Source organism: Corvus kubaryi, unplaced genomic scaffold (genome assembly GCF_017639235.1).
Source record: "Corvus kubaryi isolate FWS band 111438036 unplaced genomic scaffold, C.kubaryi_AGA036_p1.0 37397, whole genome shotgun sequence".
NCBI classification, from domain to species: Eukaryota; Metazoa; Chordata; class Aves; order Passeriformes; family Corvidae; genus Corvus; species Corvus kubaryi.
Window position 1 is genome coordinate 16380338 of NW_024581136.1, and position 13523 is coordinate 16393860.

Sequence of the window (13523 nt, forward strand, 5' to 3'; positions counted from 1 at the left end):
GCTACTGAGGTCCAGAATCACTGGAAAGGTATATTTGGCTTGGTGTCAAATCATCCCCCTGCAACCAGGCTCTCTTTAAAGCGCCCATTTCTGGGGTTAGAGAAGAAAGCAGGAACGTGACTAATAACTAATAGGGGCAGAACCAAAAATGAGCCACTGTCGGTGGCCCGCTCTCCTTCAAACTGTCTTCTTCGCAAGCACAAAGTACATGTAATTATTATTATCGGTTCTTTGTTCTCTTCCAGGCTAGCCCTTCATCAGCCTAAAAATTATGACATTTCCTGAATACATTTCAATGGCTTCTTAACCTTTCTATTTCCCAAGAGCCGGGACAATGTCACACAGCACTCAGAGATTTTAGCAGTGAAAAGGTTAACACCCAAAACTGCTAATGATAACAACAGCATTCACTGAGCCAGATAATCACTCACAGAGAATTTCAATCCAAAGTCACTTAAAATTCAAGGAAACCTCTGTATTTCTTTAAGGAAGTGACAGCAGTTAGAAGAATATTCATAATTCAAACAACAGGCCAAATTCTGACTTACTGCTGAGTTTATCTATTTTTAATCGAGCAATATTAAGTGCTAGCTTTTGCTCTACCTTAGGTTAAACCTATTTTGTGGTATGTCCTCTAACACACGTCCCAGACAGAGAGGGGTGACAGCCAGGCCACTTGCACAGTGCAAATATCAAGCATGGAAGGTATATGGAGCATTTCTGAGAAGTTATTTGTTTCTTCCTCTCTTGTTTGACTGCTGCTTGTTTGTTGTGCTGATACTCAGCCAAACTAGCTTGTAGTTGAATATGTCAAAGCTCTGGGCAGAAAAAAAGCAACTAATATATGTTAGCAAACTCTGGAGAGAAAAATAGTTTCTGCCACTAAAAACTGCAGGGTGGAATTGTGTGCTGCCTTCTTCTTCACCTTATTCTGCCTAAAGGGAAAGAGCCTTTTAGTGCTATTTCTATGCTTGGTTTGCACAGTGCCTGGCAGTGTACACCTGCTTCAACGTGTGTGTCAGGAGCCTTCTTTGCTGTCAGATCCCTTTCCTTGCTGCTCTCAGCTCATCATCTGTCTCCCAGCTCACCTGTGCGACTGAACGTCCCTCTCATGCCTGAGTACATCTCAGCAGCCATCTTTCAAAGACGTCAGGAGGAGAAACAAAACCAGCCTGTCACAAGCACATGACTGTCTCAGTCTGAGGGGAGATGCTCTCTGTCACTTGTGAGCAGCACAGAATGAAGTGCAGAGGGAATGGGGTGGGAGGGGTTTGCACCAACAGGCCCCAATTCAGGCTGGAGCATGGACTTCCACTGGGACCTCTTCAGCAATCAAATTACAGTGTCTCTGTAAAACTCAAGCACCCATTTGGCATGATCCTGTATCATAATGTGCTTCTGGCCAGGTAACACCTTTAGTACTTGAACTGCAAATGCATCACGGCAAGAATTGCAGTTAATCAAGGGGTTTGTGGCTCTTTAAAGAAAAAAACAATCGATGCATCTTTTCTTTCTTCCTTTGTGTGAGGCCTCTTCTATGGAGACTCCATCTAAAAGAGACCACAGGTGCTTCGGCTCTTAAGTATAACAATTATATGTTGTTTCAGAAGTTACTGTTTCGAGCAAAAGCAATCCATTTTTCATTAACCTGTGTCTCAGCTAATGACTGAAAAGTGTAGAAATTTCACAAAATAAACTGCCTCTCCAACAGCCATATACAGCAGTATTTCATGGATCCAAAGTACTGTATAGAGCACAGAAAATCTTATTAATAAAAACAGCCTTGGAGTCGGTAAATGCGCAAAATCTTCTGTTTGTCTCGCATAAGTATCTTAGATATGGCCTTCAGCTACTAACTTCATATTTTTTTAAAAAAAGCCCAAGTTCTTTTTGGGACTTTAAAATAAGTATGAAAAAACGTGAGTCAATATCAATTTTGCAATCAAGTAAGAAAAATTGTACTAGCTTTCCTTTGAGCTTCCAAATCTGATTACGACTGTTGGATGTAGCTATATACGTAGATAAATGCATGTTTCATATTCCCTTACCACTGGGTCCATTTCATTAAGACTTTTGCTTTGGCAGTGAGGATTCTCAGAAACTGAGCTCTTACTGGGTCAGCCACATGCAGCTGGTTCTGTTCTGTTTGCTTCTTCATTACATTAAAAGTCAAATACCAAAGAAAATTAAATTAAAAGCAAAGAGTAATGTTGGCAGAAAATTTAAAAAATCCCTGCAAGGGCACTGTAGGTAGGTTGACAGCAACACTGGTGCAAAACTTGGGTTAAAGGGCAGCAAGTCCTCAGGAAAACACCCCAAAAATATGAGCAAATCATGGCAGCCTCAACATGGAAGTCTGACAAGGTGGGACAAACAGGGAGCTCTTCTCCAGGCCTTGGATGGATGGTCTTTCTTCAGCTTAGGACATGGCAAGACATTTTTGCTGATCCAGGGTCCCCTGTTTCTCAGAGCTTCACTCCCATCTTTTTCTGGGAGTTTAAAATTCTGCATTAGAGCAGACCCTGCAAACCCTCCTTAGGCAGGCTTGAGCAAAAACGAGCTGAGGTGAATTAAGCGAATTAAACAGAAGATTGTCTAACCTGCCTGACTGCATCTAAAGCAAGTGGAGAGAATGTGCATGAGTCACTCCCCTGACAAAATTGGGAGCAAGGAGTGGAAGAGGAGCCCAGCTGGAAGGTGGGAGGGAAGATGGGAATGGGAGCCCCCCCAGCTGGTTTGGGCACGGCTCCAGCTTGCCCCGAGCATCAGTGGGGGGCTGTCCTCAGCAGAGCCGAGGCGGGCGACAAGGTGAGGGCAGCTCAGCACTGCCACTCGTGCCACAGGGTCAGGGCTGTGCACGCACCAGTGAACAACACACTGCGTCAGATGTGAACCACAGAATGAAAAAACAAGCTTAAAAACTGTCTATCTCTTGCTGCCATTTTTAATGACTTCTAAAATTAGCTGAAGGAAGAGAAGAGAGATCATCTGTATGCTACAGAAGGTTGACACGAAAAAGGGTGAGAAATCTGTGATCCTGAGGTTTTGGTAGATTCTGGCATATGTCATCCTTGCCAGTTTTTCCCCACCCACTCTGTCGGAGAGAAATGGAGATGCTCCACAGGGTTCCTGTGTATCCACACCACTTAGTTCATCTCCTGTGCCTGGAGCATCCCAAGGATCTGCATTATAAGAGGATTTTTTTCCCTCTTTCCCCCAACACCTGAAGGTGCAAAATTTGGGCGCTCCAATATATAAGCAGATCACTGAATCTCAGCACGTAATAAAAACCTCCTTATATTTTAGTGAAGTTTTTCATCATCTTCAGCCAACTGTTGGATAAGTTTCTGCCTCTGTTTAGAAAAAGGATGTCTAAGTACAAACTGTGCTTGCTCTGGGCTGAGCCTTCTAGAAACATTCAGCAAGCTGTGCAATCTGCTTCCTACACAGTGCACCTTTCCATTACAAATCTGCAGACAGCTTTTAGGTGTAAGAATATGGAGAACAGAAAGTAAAGACAAATGCAATAGAGACAAATCGTTTTCCGTGAGCTTTGTGAAATATTTTCTCAAAATAACTTTGCAGGGGTTTTACTGCCAGTTCATAATGTGGATGAGTCACTTCTGATATTTCTGATAAAACAATATTCAAAACTTCAAAATCTCTTCCAATTCATTTATGCCACCGTTTAATTAGGGCTTCTGCAATATGTTACAAGGGCATCATTATCCTCTATAATTGTATAATAATTACAATTTTTAATGAAATAATTGCAAGTACACTAGATGTGTAGATATAATTATGGTAATTACATAAATACCTGATTTTCAGCTAATAATTAAAGAAGGCCTTTACAAAAAGGGGGAAACTTTACAAATGGAAGCTTTTCAGAAAACAAACACAAATAATAATTGGCTGCCTCTCTCTTGTTTTTTCTGCCTTACTAAATTATCTCTCTATGTATACTATATATATGATTTTCAACAGATTATAAAATAAGAATTAAAAAACTACTTAAATATTAAATCATAACAAGAGACCTCAATACTTTGCCTCTGCAGGGCCTAATCCACTGACATTAATGTAGCCCAAACCTACGGATTCTAGGGGAGCTCAGCATCTCACAAGACATTGAATTGGAAATGACTGAGTGCAGGAAGATGTGAATAGTGCCTATGACAACATACAAACTGTCCTGCTGGCTCTGGTTTCCTTCAAAATGTGTCTTTTGGGTCAAACCCGTTGGTTATACCCCCTTTAATGCAACCCCCAGCAGAAGATGCATTGTCTACAGGGCAATGATGTTTCAATAAAGGAACTACTGAGCCTCATCAGCTGAAAAAACCAGCTCAGCCAGGGAATTTTCTCTCTCTTCAAACATATTCCTATGACTAAACTTGCTGTGTGTTTACTGTTCTCTTAGTATGAACAGGAGAGTCAAAATCCACCCTCATAAAAAGCATGTACAAAACTCTGCCAGGGCAGATTGATTCCTGCTCTGATAGCACCAAGGGATATTAACAGAATTCCCGCAGCAGAGGAATTAGGAACATGATTTACTGCTGCTGCTGAAATGTTCCAAAACCCTTTGGCAAAACTCTGGAAGGGGAAATCAGCTGCAGCACCTGGACTATGCCATTTCCATGTGTCTTGCAATTTCTGCAAGAGCAGCCCTGAGGAAGATCCAGTTCCAGCCAGAGATCACTCTGGTCCCTGCACTGTGCTGGAATATAGGTGCAAACATGGCTGAAAGTCAGCTTTGTCCCACTTCCCTTAGCCTTGCATTGTTCAGTGCTGCTCCTTCTTTGGATAAATCTCGTTATTACAAGCATGAGAAAGTAAAATAAGAGATATTAATATTAAAACGGAAGGAAATGGTTTGATATTCTGAAAACAAATCTCATTTATGGTAAGCTCATTAAAGCAGTTGATTTCTGAATGCCTAGTGTAATTATTAATACCATACATATCAAAGTAGAGGAGACATGTAAATTTGACATCATAAAGTAAGTAAAAATGAACAAGGCTAAAGAATTATGAGTGAAAAGAATTGAGAAAAAAAAAGAAAAAGAAATTCTACTGGAGCAATATTCAAGTTATAAGCAGATTATTAACATTGTGAGATGATCCTTAAGAATGGTCTAACATATATAAGCATCATGTTTCAAGCTTAAAAAAATACCCCAAGAATACTAAAAATGTTTGTATCCATGTGTATTATATGGAAACAAAGAGATAAAGAACATTAATGCAGAGGAGAGCAAAGGAATAATACTACAATACAGGGGGGATAAACAAGTAGAAAATAATAGTTATCCAAAAGCCATATTAGTTACTCAAATGTTCCTCCTGAAAATGTACAAATACACTTATGTAGTTGTTTTTTATAAGATTTATCCATTCTGGCTTTAAATGATAAATTAGAAACTAACAGATTGAAAGGAAAACCATCTCACAGATGTTTACTGAGTAAAACCGGTCCAAGCCAACAAAGGCTGGGGGAAGAAGCACAAACCAGTTTTATCCGACTTAGCATTATCAGGGTAGCAGTACTATTTTAGAGCCTGTGTGGGGGAGGATGTAGAAAATGAAAAGCAAGCAGTAAAATAATGGACAAGGAATGGAATTAGATCAGAATTTAAGACCTGTTAGAGCTATAAGCCCTGTCAAGGTATATGAACAAAGCACTGAGAGCGCGATGACTGTGTGGTCAGCAAGAGCCCAGAGCCTGAACAACCAGACATTTCCAGGGGACTGTGACCAGTGCTGATGGCATTTAAGATGACTGGAGTCTTAAAATATGGTCTGCAAAGTCTGCTATTGTCAAGCAGTGTCTCACCCAGAAAGAGGGCTGGAGAAAGTACATCAGAGTTTTAAGCATTTTATTTCAAATATGACATAAACCTACTGCACATCTTTGAAAAATGCTGCTAACTGACACTAACAGCTTTAGATTGTGAAAGGATGAAAAGGTCTGTACAAGACAATGTTTGCTTCATTATCTCCTTCCATGTATTACCAGTATAATAGGAAATGCTGCAGCGGTAGCTGAGGAACGAAAAACAGGGCTTCAAAAAGGAACAGAAAAATAGAGCAATCGTGGTGTCTTGGTGAGTAGCAGTGGAGTTTGGGATTATGGGCTACATTTGGGGCTGCTGATACCAGAGGGGAGGAGGGTGAGGGCTCTCCAGCCAGGAGCCAGCAAGGCTGGATAAGGGTGAAACTTCAAATGTGTGCAGGCAGCTACTGACCCAAATATACTACAGGCAAATAATTAGTTCTGAATTTTCAGAGTGGCCTAATGAAGATATAAACCCTTTTACAGGGCTGCTGTATACCAAAATATGCACAAAGGCAGCTCTGTGGGTTTGGCACTCACTCCCAAGGGACCCAGAGCCCTGGCAATGGTCTTCAAAGGCATGTTCTTTGCCTACTGACAACATAACTTATTTTGACATCACTCTGTCCATAGTGATGCAGGCTCACGCCTTAGATTCCATATTTTTCACTCATATGGCCATGGAGAAAGGAATATTTCAATAATTGTTTGACAATTTACCATCTACGCTTCCATTACTTTGATATTATTTCCTAAATTATATATTTAGAAAAAAAGGAATTCTGATAATAAATTGGCAACTTTTGCCAGTGGAAATACACATTTTAAAGGTCTCAGCTTGTCCTTTTCTAGTTGATTTCAGAGCTGAAATAGGTTTACAGAAAGAACTTCATTTAAGGAAGTCCACAAGAGCTGCACAAGTTATATTAATTCTTCTTTTCCAAGATTTTGATGACAAGTAAACAGTTCTAGGGTAGTTAAATGGAGTATTGGAACAAACACTCAACAGAAACACAAGGTAACAGGTAAAATTTCTGCTCAGTCTTCCAAAGAATATTTCATATTGCTGAGCTTAAAGCCCTGAGGTTATCAGAACCTCTTACAAAACAGAACTGATGTAACATATTCTCTATTGAAAACAAAGGGAGATCAAAGCAGGATGAGATTACAGCAGTGTGATTTGTGTTTCAGTTCCATGAATATATTTGTGTGTATGTATATTTGCTTCTGTGCGTCCATAGTAACCACAGCCATAACCCAAGAGTGTATGGTGTGGGGAGCTTTGCTCTGAAAATCAAGTAGCCCATTAGGAGGCATAAATATTAATAGAGCTGTCTAATCCTACACTCTCAAATGAGGTAGTTCAGATCATGAGTCTTCGCATTTAAAATTTATTCACTGCCCTGACTAGAATAAGAAACAGAATCCACATGTGGGGAAGTCACTGATATCGGGCGGTCTCTGAGCCACCGATAATTCCTCAACATAGAAGTAAGGATCAAGTGATTTCTTTCCTTATTCTACACCTAAATCTCCTACAAATACTAATTTATCCAAAACTGCACATGCCTGGCTCCATGACACTGAGGATATACCACCTACACCTCCACATTTTCCCATTTGAGGCACCTTCAGGCAACATAAAGGCTTTAGTACAGGTTCCTAAGAAAGAGCATACTGTCATCCCAAGTGCAGAGCACACAACACCTGGGGGTTCTTTTAGTGGTCATATTAGTGATCCTTTCCAAATTTTATTTACATAGTTGTCATTAAATTAGGAAATTCCTAGTGCAAACCATTGCAATACAAAGAAATTAATATAGAGTATTAAAACACCACAGGTATGCAGCTAAAGCAGGATGCACTTGCCCTCCTAAGAGATAAGGAGTTAGCCTGTCATTCTGGACCACAAGTAAAATATTTGTGTTTTGACTACAAGGTAAATTTGGGATCTGAAATGCCAAGCCGTAGAAAACTATTCAGGTAATCCCTGGAAATCATGCAAAAGTTTGTCAGGAAATACCACAAGATCAACAATATAATTAGTATCAAACAGTAAAATGGTATTACCTACACTATAATCCAGGGCCTATTAAAATTTCGAGTTACAAAAACTATACTCAAAAATGTAACACAAAATTAATCAGATGCCTTTGCACTGATTTTCCAAAACGAGTCCTTGCAAACACGGGTTTGTGCATATCCAAAACAGAATTGGCAGCCTCTGACCTTCATATACCTGAAGGAAAAGACACAAAACCAGATGCTCTTTCTTTACTTTTGAATCAGTAAATTGAAGGTCAAGTAACTGAAATACAGGCTTCCACGTTTAGCAAAAAAACATGCTGAATTGTCTCATTTCTTTTCACCCAGCTTCAGCCTATCATTCTCTAGTCTCTGCTGTGGGCACATCCAAATCCCAGCAGAAGTCATGGATATAATGCCCATTACCATCTCTAGCACGACTCATGGATAGAACTCCTTTCCTTACATCTATCTTAATCAGATTGCTCCCTGTTCTTCAAAATTTTGAATTTTCCCATGTCTCTCAGCTGACGATTAAGTATAAATACCAATTTATTTATCTAGTTCAATCTATTTCATGAAGTAAGAAAGAATCAAACCATACATAATGATAGCATATGGGTGCTGGTTCAGTCACTTTGATCTTACATGTCCTTTATGAATTAAAAGATGGTGTAAAAGTCTACCTCTGATTTCCAGATTTTCTCTTTCCAATAATTTTCATCACTAACTTGGATGCAATAACTGCAACCTAAAAATCCAGCAAAAGAGAAAATGCTGGGCCTTTCTTCTTTTTGATACAAAACTGATGCCATTTCTAAGCTGTGGCTGCTGCTCACCTGCTGTGACTCCACTGCAACTTTGTCCTGCAACACAACTCCTTTTGCCACTTGCTGTGGGGGCAATCCCAGCCTAGGATAAATCCCAGGTTATGCATGGGTGAGTTGAGTGCAAGTTACTCAGAAAGCAGAGATACTACAGATAATCTCAGCTGCCCAGCTGAAGGTATTCAGGAGTTCTCTGCACTTGTCAACAGCAAAAGGTAGGCTTTTTATTGTGCTGTGTGTGCAATGAATCTAAGTGGAAAGGTACCTACTGAATTTCAAATAACTCTTTTTATTCTCCTTCAGGCCCACAGGACAATAAGCATGACTTCCACAACTACTGGGTTCTCCTTCCCTTTACTTTTGCTACTTTTCTGATTTTTTTTTTTTTAATACTCTCTCATATGAAAGATGCTCTCTGAGAACAATGATGGGGATCTGCATCTTTATTTATGACTTTGTGAATCAGCGTCTGGGTGATAGGAAGTGAAAGTTGCTCAGCTAATTACACACGCTTGATGAACTGCGTAATAACTGCTGCAGCACTGCACATTAATTGAATGCATATAAATGACAGCAGTTATTCTAATTTGAATGATGTGTGAAGAAGTGACGTGTACCCTGATTATCTTCATTTCCAGCTTTGGGAATCCAGCTTAAACAATTGTACTTTTACAGCACCTAGCAAAAATTCCCTAACAGAAAACAGAAGATGCCTCAAAGCCTGACACTTTAAACACACATTGCTTAAAGTCACTGAAAGTGGATTTAGAAATCTAAAAAAGCATACATTGAGCAACTACAATTAACAATTAATAATTAACAACTAGCTGCAACCAGCAGTTAGCTGTAAGAGCTAAAGCCTTAGAAACGAGACCACCTTCATTTAGAGCCTGGATACTGCCTTAAAAACCTAATACAGTGTTTATAGAGATGAATTTTGCCTAGCTCTAAACATTTATGCTATACACTTTCCTAAAATGTATTTGTTCTGAAATAATTGGATTAAAAAAATATGGATTACAGCTAATAGGGAACTGTGCATGTCCACAGTACTCTTTGTTTACCCCAAAAAGCATTCTAATTCATGTGTAGTCCAGCTCTAAGGTAACACATTCTTTTAAAGAAAACAATAAAGAAAAGTGATTTGATGCAAAACAAACATGTAAAGTAATATAAAATTAGTACTTCAAAACTAGCATCAAATGCCTCCTTTAAATCAGTACCAAAATAGACCTTCTCTATTGCATGTCAACTGCTTCAGGAATTTGCAAATATTCACACAGAAATCTGCAAAGTCTTCCATACTATTTAACACAGAAAGGGGAGAAGCCAAGTTTCCAAAGCTTCCAAAAGCAGCCTAGTTCCCAACGTACCATGTCACAATATTTTAACAGCTCCCTGCAACCCTATTAAGAGTTTTTGGGCTTGACAAAGAGAGCTGTAATCACAGAATAAAGGAAATCAACACTCACTTTTAGAAGCGCGGTAAAAAAAAACGAAAAAAGAGCCAAACGTTTCACATCTACGTTTCAGGGAAGTTAACACTGTTCCAAGAAAACAAGGAGTATCCTGGAGAAAGCCAGTGCAGGGCTCAGCCCTGCATTGCTGTAATACTTCCCAGCCATTATGCCATAGTAGTGGAAAGGAGAGCTGTGGGCTGTGCCAGCCCCACCAGTGGTAGCAGTGCCTGTCCCCAGGCACAGAGCTCCCTCCTCTGCACCCGCACACAACATCCTGTCCCTCATGCCACTACAGACACTGCCCAGAACCTCGAGGGCAAGAGAGAAGCTGCCAACACCGTCACTGGAGAGAGCGCGAGAGAGAGATGATCAGGTGCAACTGAGTCCCGGCTTTACAGCAGTTATCTTCTCATCTGCTGTACGTGGTCCTCTCTTTAAACACCTCTCCACCAGGACAAGACAGCCCCTAATAGTTCACAGCACCAGCAATCAGCCTCTTTCACCTGTATTACTCGTTCTCCTTTTGCAAGGTTTTGATCTCTCCCCCGTATTTTTTTTTTTTTTTTTTTTTTTTTTGGTCCACTTTATACATACCTCCTTTTCTACAAATTTTCTTGCCGGGTTTTCTGGCACATTCCTTGGATATTCTTTTGACTGAAAAATGAATAGAAGACTAGAAAATAACATGGAGCTCCGTCACAGACAGTAGGAGCATGCAACACCACTATCTAACTTAAATATGACCTGCTTTATTAGGTGCGGAAGACTCTCAACTTGTTGTGCCTGCACATGCAATGGAAAAGATGTTGATGCATCTTCCCAGAAGTCGGTGGGTGGCAATGAGAATTAGGCACCGACTTTGACCTAAAAAATACACGTGCTGTGGGAGAAAAAAAATGAGTGTAGACAGAAAGAAAAGAAATTTAAAAATCAATCAAAAAGCAAGGACAAATGCACACAGAGAAAAGCAGCATGCACACATGTAATAAGCTGGCATGCAAACAGGGAAAGCCATGCGTGCTACCAGTACACGTGAATTAATATTGTTAGAAAGTAGAACAGGAAAATAAAAAGATCTCCCTGTTTTGCCTGCTATTAACTCACCATCCTCGGTTGGGACATAGATATTTAAATAGAGGCAGTCTTCGTTCTGATCTTGTACATAGGTTGAAACTACATCCAAGTTATTAGTAAACCACACGGGAAGCATGACTTCAGGCAACCTGCCTTCTATAATGTTCTGGGGACACACTGGAGCAAACTGGGTGGTATTTTTGATATCTGCCCAGGGAGATGGAGGCTCAGGAGGTTGAAAGCGGCGCTCCCCTGTTGGAGGGGCAGCGTATGGAACCCCAAGAAACTGAATAACAGGCCCCAAGATTTCATTATTAAGTTCCTTCTTAATCCCTCTTATCTTGCCAAAGTTGGTGGTCACCACTGGGTTGGTATCATCCAATTTTTGGGAGGACACAGCTGCAGCGTGAAGCAAAAATCCAAGTATAGAAAAAGCAAAAGTGGCATTCAATCCCATGTGTAGCAGGTGGACCACCGTCGCTCTCCATACACAGTTCAGCCACACGGATCTTGGAAAGGCCATGGTCCCACATTAGTTGTGTAACCACAGTGAAGCAATCTGATTTGTATCCACTGGTGTAAAAACAGGCCGACCGGAGGAAACAGATCAAGTTTCCTAAATAGGTGCCTGTCAGAAAAATCTCAAAAGGCTTTTCATGCCGTAAGTATCTTCCATTGATTTCACACTTATTGAAGCTGCATCTTCACTCAGCACTATTTATCAGACTACATCCTATTGACAATTCTGTTTTCCATAGCAGCAATATGAAGAGAGCAGCCATTTACTGCAGAATCCCCTCTTATAAATCAAATCCAGTTAGCCGCAGGTCTATATCCTGGAGAAAATGAAAATAAATCATTAGTATGAAAGAGCTAATATGAGCAGAGTGATAACTAGGTGTTTAACACGTTATTTACATACATTAATATTTGCTAGAGTCATGTACGTTAAACTGCAGGAGTTTATGGGTCCATGAAATGGCAGGTGAAACACTGATTACTGGATTATCTGTAATGTCACCTGTTGAATTTATAGAGACTTCTCAGGAGAAACAGGACTCACAGAAAACACATCTTTAAAATTCGCCTTTTCAAGAATAAGCAATTTGCTGCCAGGCTACATTACGTAAGTGTTTATGTTAATATTTTATTTAACTTAATCAACTCATAATCAATTTTCACCTTGTTTGCAGAAGTTGATTTATCAAAATGGAAGTAAATATTTCTTAAAGCAGAAGGTGGGGAAATTAAGATAGGCATACTGAAGACCCAAATGCATTTTATTTCATTAAAAGCAGTTTATAATACATAAAAATATTTTTGTTAATTTTAAAATATAACATGAATTACTGTGCTCATTCACAATAACCTGAATTACCATGTTTTATGTGGTTTTCTGATAGCTGATGAAAAACACAGAGTGAAGCGTTCACATCAATGAAGGACCAAAATCTGCTTCTGCTGAAGTGAATGGCAAACTCTGAATTTGCACAGAAGTACAAGTGGACCTCTGTAGGTTGCTGGGGTTTTTTTCAGAACTGGTTTGGAAGAGGATATGAACAGGCAGCTTAGGGATGGAGCTGTATATCACAATTTTTACGTCAGATCAATCTTGCATTCCTTATAAAAGACTGACTTCAGCGAAAAATGAAAACGTGTGTTGAGAGCACTCAATTCCTACCACCCTTAACTTATAAACAATAAGCATTCCCACAGGACAGTAGAAATCTTATCTTTCATATATCCACATGCTGACTGAACAATATTCTAGAAAAAATAATCAGTTAGGATCAGAGACTGTATAATCTGAAATTCCAGATGCTATTTTCAACTACTTTAGCTCAGAGGTTGTCACACAAGACTGTGTTCCAGCACTTCTGAAAATTGCTCAGTGCATATCATTATATCTTCCACATTCATGTGAAACGTATTTCCAACACAACTTACAATATCCTATTATTTAAGATGCAGTGTTATACACAACATAGCAGTGTAATCTTACACTCCCTATTAAGCAGTGTGTAAGGCACAAGAAATGTGTTTTGCTTTGTATAGGAAACATTTTAAACCACCTGCTTTTGAAACAGCATTGGCAGCTTTAATGAGAATTGTTTTTTTTATCATGCCTATACACATTGTAGAGAGAATTCAAAAGAACGGCTTGTCTAATAGTCAGACTACCCTGCAGTTTGGGTTATTAAAAAGGAGATTGTAAAAGCTATATAGGACAGCAGGAGATTTGGTTCATGTCTAGTGTTCCTTTAGCTCTGAACAATCTATCTCAGGAGGCAATAAGGA

General features: G+C 39.7%; 1 protein-coding gene across 11 annotated transcripts in view; it reads right to left on the bottom strand.

The window, feature by feature from the left end:
* Positions 1-13523, bottom strand: part of NLGN1 (neuroligin 1) — a 430790-nt gene that overhangs the window by 290058 nt on the left and 127209 nt on the right. For 6 of the 11 annotated variants that reach the window (XM_042042158.1, XM_042042156.1, XM_042042161.1 and 3 more), the window contains exons 2-3: positions 11256-12061; positions 10746-10805 (exon numbers count right to left, since the gene is read on the bottom strand). In XM_042042158.1, the coding sequence (XP_041898092.1) occupies positions 10746-10805; positions 11256-11748 (553 nt within the window). In that variant the 5' untranslated portion in view covers positions 11749-12061. Of the gene's footprint in view, positions 1-10745; positions 10806-11255; positions 12062-12603; positions 12625-13523 lie in introns of those variants that run through there. The other 5 variants (XM_042042165.1, XM_042042164.1, XM_042042163.1 and 2 more) reach the window with 2 other exon arrangements.